At 53.6% G+C, this 8,774-nt stretch overlaps 1 protein-coding gene across 1 annotated transcript in view; it reads right to left on the bottom strand.

Annotated features, from left to right (window-relative positions):
* Positions 1–3,443: 3,443 nt before the first annotated feature.
* The window catches only part of DHX58 (DExH-box helicase 58), a 31,020-nt gene continuing 25,689 nt past the window's right edge, over positions 3,444–8,774 (bottom strand). Inside the window, exons 5-12 of the mRNA XM_042781118.1 lie at positions 8,354–8,480; positions 7,978–8,169; positions 7,093–7,346; positions 6,413–6,562; positions 6,160–6,321; positions 5,194–5,384; positions 4,023–4,119; positions 3,444–3,680 (exon numbers count right to left, since the gene is read on the bottom strand). Coding sequence (XP_042637052.1) covers positions 3,444–3,680; positions 4,023–4,119; positions 5,194–5,384; positions 6,160–6,321; positions 6,413–6,562; positions 7,093–7,346; positions 7,978–8,169; positions 8,354–8,480 — 1,410 coding nt within the window. The remainder of the gene's footprint in view (positions 3,681–4,022; positions 4,120–5,193; positions 5,385–6,159; positions 6,322–6,412; positions 6,563–7,092; positions 7,347–7,977; positions 8,170–8,353; positions 8,481–8,774) is intronic.

Here is an 8,774-nt window from a genome sequence, read left to right on the forward strand (position 1 = left end):
AGTGAGACAAACAGGGGGACTAAGAGAGGAGGGTGAGGGGCCCTGGACATCTCAGACACACCCAGCCCAGCTCAGATCCAGAAACCAGCAGGAGCCAGGGGGTGAAGGGCATCACTCTCTCTGGCCAAATTTTAAAGAAACTTCCACCATCCCTTCCCCCTGCCCCGACAGATCAGCTTTAATGTCCTACACAAGAAAGGGACTTACACTTGTTGAGCCCTCACCAGGCACCAGGCACTGTGCTAAGCACCTTACATGTGTATTCTCATTTCATCCTTGCAGCCACCCCACGGGGTGGGTTCTATTATTACCGTCATTTTACAGGTGAGGAAGCAAACTCAAAGAGGTTAAGTAATTTGTCACACAGTAGATGAGACAACTCAGGTTTATCCAAGCTGAAAGACCACACTTTTTCCACTATAGCACCTTGCCACCCAGAAGCAAGAAGCTGGCACAGAAGCAAAAAGGATGAAGGTCAGATATGAGAAAGAACTTCCCGGTAATGCTAGTGTGTACATAGGAGGAGACAATGGGCTAGGGAAGCTAGACAGACACGAACAATACCCCTGCCCCATATCACTCTGTCTGTCCAAAGGCTTGTGATGATCTCTGGAAGGCCCTGGGATCCTGGCCTCTCTCTGGCCTACAATCCAAGGTCCTCTGCTCTAGTCCAACCCACACCAAAGAATGCCTTCCCTTTGCAGTTCCTAACCCTAGGCATCACATCTGAGATGGAGGCCCAGGACCTCTTCTTCCAGAAAGTCTTTCTTGAGGTCTGGAAGCAGGTCCCCGTTCCTACAGCCAAGTTTCAACTCTGAGGTGCATATGTGCTCCAAGTCTGTGAGGTCCAACATGTGTTGTGAACACATCTGTGACCACCTCCCTCAGGACATAGAAAAGACCTAAGCACTTCCCAGGTTTTCTGGGCTTCCAGGGACATTTAAATAACCACTGCTCCTCCAGCCCCCTCACCTACACCCACTTTGTACCCAGGCAGAAATGATACAGGTGTCCAGGGGCTCGCCTGGAAAGCCCGGGCCCCAGCTACACAGCGGCTCTTCGCTCATTTGCCCCCAGAACAGATGCCGTTTGGTTGACCATCACTCCCTACCGCGAGCGAAGAAGAACTCGGATGAGGCATTGGGTGCACCGAGTCAATGAGGTACCCTTGCTCCAGAGACCTCGTTGCCACCTTCTCAACCTGTTTTCCCTAGCCACGTCCCTAATGCCCGACTCTATCTTTTCCCACCCACAGGCCAGCCACTGCATGGAAGAAAGGCAGCTGGGACCCTCTAAACTTCCCCAAACTGAGCCGCACCGCTAGATGCCCACCGTCGTGCGCAGAGCCGGGATAGAATTATCCTCACTGTCCTAGGAATCTTCCAGTTTTGAGACAAGGTGACAGAATAGGTAGAAGGGGTTGCTTTGCTCTCCCGCCTGCCCTTGAGGTCCTCGGCGCAGACCAGCCCGCGTCGCAGACTTACCTGTCCGGCAGAAACGGAGCCCGCAGCGGCCACCTGCTCTCGCGCGCTCGCGAGCGCAGCGGTTTGGGAGAGGCGGAGGGGCGGAGCCTGGGTCGGGGGCGGGGCCTGCGAGGCAACCGAGCCCCTCCATTCCCCAGGTCTCCGCCGGGTGGAGCAGGCTGGCGCATTCCCAGTGAAGAAGGAGCATCTGAGCCACTAAGGAGGCCGGGCGCACGGTTTTTCCGAGGATTGGGAAGTTAGGACACCTGAGTCTTGAGGACCTCATGAAATTCCCTTCTGCCGGAATCCTGCTCACGTGCCCTGGACTTGGAGACCCTTCACAGGAAAAAGCCAGCACAGAAATCCCTCCTTGCTAAGTTCCCCCTTCCATCTGAGGTCCTCTTCTCTATAAAGCTCTCGCAGACTGGTAGAGTGGGTAGGAGTTAGGACCCTACCCCTACCATCACCAAAGGCAGGGTCTCATGTCCAGTGGCCAGCTGTGTAGAGACATAGACCACTGAGGCGGCCATTGTCGTGTCTCTCTCCCTGCAACATTCTCCCCCGACACCCCCCTTGCTCCTAACAGCGGCTCAGGTCCTCAGCTGTCACTGTCTAGCCCTGGAATGACAGGCGTCCGGACTCCGTGCGTCCAGCCACATTCAAGGCCAGTGAATTTAGCACCCCTGAGCTCTTGTCACCCTCCCTCTACCCCCAGTCGCTAATTTTATTGACCTGTAAAAGGCACGTTGCTGGCAAGTGGGATAATAACTGAAAACTAAGTGGCAGCAGAAGGGGCCAGGGAAATGGAGATGGGACAGGAAAGAGGAGAGGGGTTGCTCCTGGGGCCGGGGCCAAGGGACACTGGGACATTAGGAGAAGAAGGCCCCAGGAAGAGGGGTACACATCTCCTATGGGATGGAGACCAAAAAGACTGTTATCGGAACGTTAGCCCTTAGACAAGACGCTGATTGGAAGAAGACGCTGGGGAAAAGGAGGGTGGGTTATTTCCCATCCTCACTGAGCAAAAGCAAGGATTCAGCAGGAGGGAAGGTTAGGTGGTAGGAAGGACCGCCATCTTGCTTCCAAATCTCTGCCCAAGCCCCCTCCCTTCCTCTTGAAGGTGACTCCTGCCTGCTGGGCCTCTCTGACTACAGAAATAGCCCTTTCCCTGAAGAATCAACCTAGATCTTGTCTTTCTTTTTCCTGTGGAAATGAGAACAGAAAATTTAGGCTTTTGCAACTCCCCCCCACTCACACACCTCCCTGAACTCCTGAGCCTGCCTGTCAAATCCTGGATCCACAGCCCATGGAAGATGGCCTTGGGATTAGGGTAGGATGAGAGGGGGGCATTGGAGTCTGTTATGGGGTGAAGGGGGCAGAATGACCTCACACTCACGATGACCTCAATTTAGACTTTTGACGCTCTTTCTAAATAAGGCTGTATATAGAGCCATAAAGAGGGGGGTTAAGACTTTAATATAATAAACCATAAAGCAGATCAGTGGGTGGGCAGGGGCAGCAGGTAGGGATTTCCAAGGGGCATGAGAAAACAGTAAATGGTGATGGCCATGGTCATATAGTCTTGATTGTAGAGGAGGATACATATGTTAAAACTTTAAATGTCAGTTTATTTAATGTCAATTATATCCATGAAGCTGTTTTTCAAATACAGAAAATTAGCTATCCCATTTTTCTCATTTATGAGGCACTTTAATAAATGGAAGCAACATGGCAGAAAAGGGCTGACGAGGGGCCAAGGGAAACTGTTGTGATTCCTAGTATCATGTGGTAACCCCCTGCCCCAGGTTCTCCCTAGTTCCATCCAGTGCACTGGGAAGTGTCTATATGGCTGTGAAGTGGGGCTGTGGTCCTCCAGTTGCTTCCTCAGTGAGGGTGCCACACCCAGCCTGGCCACCCAGTGCTCCTCTGTGGCTGGATGGCACGGACTCAGGCTTTGCCTGGGGAAAGATGGCAGCTGCTTTAGTCTCTACTGCCCTCTGCAGTCTGAGGCAGGCACTGTAGTGACAAGGTGGCCAGTTCAGAGAGGTCCGATAGGCTCTGAGCGCAGTGCTGCCCGTAGTCGAAGTCAAGCACAAGGAAAGGCACGCGGGACCACTTCTTGGCCTGTACCCTCCCTTTTGGGGTCTCCAGCAGCATGCTTTTGACTCGGAGCACTGGTAGCTTCACTGACTTGTAGGTCATCTGCAGACCCCAGCTCTGGGGGTAGGACAGAGAAGGGCAAGATCTGGGCCTCTGCCTTCGAACTGGGCTTCTGTCCTCAAGTTGGGGTTCCATGAATAGGGGGTCCTGTGTCTCCCATCCAGACTGAAAGCTACCTCCCCCATCACACAGTGAACTCCCTAAGGCAGGGACTGAACCACCTTCCTCAGACCTGGGGCTCATGAGGCAGGCGATAAACATTCTCTCTCAAACTAGAGGTTCCTGGGACAAGGCTGTCTCCCTCATTGCACTGGGAGCTCCTGAGGACAGCTCCTGGGCCTTCTCTTTCATTCTGGGAGCTAAGGACACTGGGAGCCGAGACACAGCCCAAGCACTTACCTCCCCACAGTTTCTGCATCTAATGGCACCTCCAGGGCTCCAGTCCCTGAAGACTCTGTTGATGACCACAGGTGCTTGGGAGACTGTGTAGTAGATCCTGGAGAGGAATGGGGGTGGCCACGTGGGGGAGCCCTCATGGACCCTCCAGCCCCAGATCCTATGCTCTTCTCCTTGCTCAGACTCTCCTCCTCGGCCATAGGCTTTCCTGCCTCCCAGGAGTCAAGGGGCACAGGAACTTTGAGGGCCAGGAAGTCCAGTATTCAATATTGTGAAGACTGCCTGTGCTGCCTCCATCCCGCCTGCCACTAGCCAAGTTCAGGCCTAAGCATTACCCACCAGCGTGATAGCAATAGCTTCCAATTGTATATACTTGCCTCCCTCCTTACTCCCATCTCCAATACATCCTTCCACCAACTGCCAGAGTGATCTTCTGAAAATGTAAATGGGCTACACTTCCAGGCCTAACCTTCAAAATCCTCCATAGGCTAATATGTCTTCCTTCCAAATCTCATCATTCACACAACCTCTTCCACTTAGGTCAACTGGAATTATTCTTGTCTTTTTGCTTTCCAACATGCCTGCCTATACTCGTCTTCTTATTTTTTTATATCCAAACCCAACCCATCATCTGAGACCTTGCTGAAAAGCTGCCTCCTTTAGTAGAGAGAACTGAGTGAAAATCCTTGGCACAGCACCTGCACACAGTAGGTACCTATTAAAGTTATTGAATGAATGGATGGATGGATGGGGAACAAAGGTTTTGTGGGGTGTGTGTGTGGCAGTTAACCCTTAGGGAGCAGAGAATGAGGGATGGCTCCAGGACAGCCTACGCCTCTTGAGGTCCTCGGAGAATGTAGGACCAAAGTTCCTGGTACCCCTTGTAGCCCCTCGGCGTTTTATGTACTGAATTCTAGCTCTTGTTCAACCACATAGTAGCTGTGGAGTTTGGACAAGTCACTTAGCATCTCCCAGCCTCACATTCCTAGCCTGTAAAACAGGTGGGGATCAAACCCTGTCTGTCTAGACTGTTGTGAGAACACACACTCAGAGCTAGTTAAAATGGCCTTCGACCTCCCAAACCCTTAAAGAACCACTGAGGTGCGGGGAGTCTCAGTCCTCCCTCCCACCGCTCCCTTCCTTTCATCCTGACAGCCCCTTTCATGAGTCTCACGAGAAGTTAGGGTTCACGTTGACATGGTGGGTGCCCTCCACCTTCCTCAGGTCACTTCCGTGGCCCACAGCCACCGAGCAGTTGATGCAGAAAAGCCGCACGAGCTCTGCTGGAAACTGCTGCCGAGAGCTCGCCCGCTGTGCTGCCTGGGCTGCTCGCCTGGCCAGGGCTGCCTGCTGCAGATCCCGGATCTGGGGTGAGAGCGAACAGAGAGTCCCAGCTGGGGCCCGAGACACCCGACCCCAGAAATTCCCAAACTTCTCAGATCCTTCGTACCCACAAAGGACTTTCCTTAACCACCCTGGCACTTTTGGAGAAAAAGACTTTTGCAGGGAGTGGGGTGGGGGGATGGTAGTGGGAGGAGATAAGCTTTCGAGATGGATCTCTGCCCCATCTTTGGAGGGTTCCATGCTAAACTGCATCTTTTAGACTGACCTGAGTCAGACAGATCACCCCCAGGGGAGGGTAAACAGTCCTTTTTTTTTTTTTTTTGGTCCAAGCTGGGACACTTTTGAAAGCAAAGGAGGGCTTCATTGATAACATTGATTACAACAGAAGTAAACACAGGCATCGTTGATAACAAAAGGAGTAAACAGAGCATCCTGGACAAGGCTGGACACCAGTGATGCTGCCTCAGGGGACCTGCTATACATCCTTATATGGCCTTATTCTGTCTGTCTGCTTGTTTCCCCTCTGCCTGGCTCCACAAGGACTGTAAGATGGCTCTCACAGAGAGTATCTGGTGACGAGGATAAATTAAAAGCTCTGGACAAGGCCTGTTCCCCAAGGCCTCTTGGAGACCAGCCATTGCCTTCCATGGCAGCACCATCCTGGCCTCTACACTTCTCTCTATTCAAACTTTCCCCAGATGGGTCAGCTTAGTCTCAAGAGGAAGGAGGAAGCAGGTGAGTGGTATGCAACCAGAGAGCTGTCCCTAAGCCCCAAATCTCCCTGTAGCCCACAGACCTTGGCCTGGTATTCAGCCTGGTCCATCCTCTGCACAGCGGCCACCGCTTGCTCCATTAGGGCCTCCTGTACCTCATTGGTTAGCTCCCGCCGTAGCTCTCGACTGCCTTTGGCTGCCACAAATGAGTACACACTCTGACCAGCCCGGGCACGGCCTCTTGCCTGAGGAGAGGGACAAGGGAAGGACTTCAGTGGGGCTGGAGTCCCACAAAAGATTCTTTAAAGGCTACTGGGTGTGGGTGTGTGTAGGCACCTGGACCATGGAGATCTCATTGGTCAAGAGCCCATAGCGCACCACAACATTGCAGTGGGGGATGTCCAGCCCCTCCTCGACCACACTTGTGGCCACCAGGAGGTTCAGGGTGCCAACTCGGAACTTCTGGATCACCTCCTGCTGTTCCTTCTGGGGTGGGGGCAGAAAATAGAGGGGAGAACATGGGGGAGAAGGTCCATGAGGGGAACTCAGGGCTACTTGCCAGCCCAGCCTCTCCTGGTTCAGCTCTTCTACTCATAATCTCAGACCCTCTCCCTGGGGACCCTGAGTCTCACCCTTTACTCCAAGTACTCCCAGGATCTTGCTGATCTTCCCAGAGGACCATCCAGTCCCTATCTCCTTTGGGGACCCTTAAGAGTGCTTGTTCCTCTATCCTAGGGACTCCCAGATCCTATTTTTCTCCTCAAGGGACCCAAGTCCCTGATCTGCCCCAAAGAACTGCATTACCCACCTCTTCTCACCAAGGACCCCCAAACTAGGTGGGGGGGACCAGTAGCACTGAAGACCTCAGTGTTCAGCCCTCTCCCCCAGCTCTCTGCCCTTCTGTCCCAACTCCTCCTGGGGTCTCATTGTCTCCATCTCTCTGCACTGCAGACCCTGTCTCCTCCTTTTCCTCCAAGGAACTCCCTTTCCCCAGGCCCTTTTCCCAAACCCCACACCTGGGTCATGGGGGCACTCTGGCTGTTGTTCCCTGCCCCGATGAGCAGGTGGGCTCTAATGTCCACGGTCTGCAGGCCGGGCTGCTGCTGGAGCCAGAGCATGAGGGAGTGAGCGCTCTGGCGTGTGCAGCTAAAGATGATTCCCCGGGGGCTGTCATGGCACCCAAATTGTTTCTGCAGGATCTGTTCCAGCACCTCCAGTTTCGGATTCTCTGGGCCATGAGTCGCCAGGTTGGCCAGCTTGTTCTTGTGAGCTGCAGGGAAACCCGAAACAGAGGTAGAGGATTCAGGCCCAAGGGTGGGCAGGGCACTGTGGGACTCACAGGCATAGGGCTGCAGGGCTGCAGGGCTACAGGGTGGGGGCAGTGGATACCTGCCCCTGCCCAGTTCTCCCTGAGGGAGCACCAAGACCATGCCTAAGGTCACCCTCTGCTCTGCCCTGGCCTGCCTCAAGGCCAGCCTACCACAGGACCTACAGTAGAGAATTCTTTATTCATATATGTCAGACCCACACCCCCTGCAGTCTAGCTAACAGGCTGATCCCTGACCTTTGCCCCCGGCCTCTGCCACTCAGGTTTGACTCTCCCTCTCCGGTCCCTTCAGAAAGATCCTTGACCCCAGCCTCCAGCCTCCAATTTCACCCTCTGACTCCCTCACATTTCGAGTCTAAAGGGCTTTCAGAGACAGTTCCAATGAAATAACTTAAAAAAATCTTTGCCAATAATGTGAATCCATGCAAACCTTGACAAATAAGGAAGTAGGTGTTTTGTTATATACACAACCTGACTGTTGTTTAGAAAAACAAAGACCCATAGTATCCTTGCCCCTTCCTGGGCCAGGCTGGCCTCTGACCACTCGTCCAGTGCTGCCCGTTCTGTGCCTCACCATTGAACTGCGCCAGCAGCCAGCGCTCAGCACGCAGCACCTGGATCTTAGTGGCTCTCTCCCTGTCGTAGAAGTTCTGCAGCATGGCCAGGGCGTCCACGGCGCGGACTGTGTCGTGGATGAGCAGTGCGTTGTTGTAGCAACGTAGGTGGAGCGCGCACACTCGCCGCTGCTGGAGCCCGTCCTCCGCCGCTGAGGGTAGGAGCGCAGGGTTTGAGAAGTCCAGTCCCCCACGTCCTGCCGCTCCAGACTCCGCTGCTGGACCGCTGAGTTCTGTCTCCTTAAGGGTCCAGGCAGCCCTAGCCCAATACAACTCCGCCCCTGGAGGCAGTCCCCGCCCCTGACGCCCCGCCCTTCGTAGGGCAGCCCTTCTCACCTCTCTGGCTCAGCTCCACCACCTGCTGCTCGTACTTTTGCGTCCCGAAGTTCCGGCTCAACTCGGGCATCTCCAGGTAGTCATGGATTTGGTCCATGATCTTCTTCAGCAAGTCCCCAAATGGATCCTAGACGGAAGGAATGAGGGCATGAGGGGATTCCTAAACACACCCAGGTGTGTACTGACCCTCCTGTGACTCGAGGCAGCTCCTGGTATTGCTTTCTTTTTCTTTATAAATTTATTTTGCTGCTGTTGTTGACAATATACACAGCAGAACATACAACAATTCAACAGTTTCTACATGTACAATTCAGGGACATTGATTACATTCTTCAAGCTGTGCAACCATTCCCACCCTCCTTTTCTGAGTTTTCCTCCCTCACTAACATGAACTGATTGCCCCCTTGTTGTTGTTGTTGTT

Source organism: Orycteropus afer, unplaced genomic scaffold (genome assembly GCF_000298275.1).
Source record: "Orycteropus afer afer isolate SDZICR_OR568_19922 unplaced genomic scaffold, OryAfe1.0 scaffold00085, whole genome shotgun sequence".
NCBI classification, from domain to species: Eukaryota; Metazoa; Chordata; class Mammalia; order Tubulidentata; family Orycteropodidae; genus Orycteropus; species Orycteropus afer.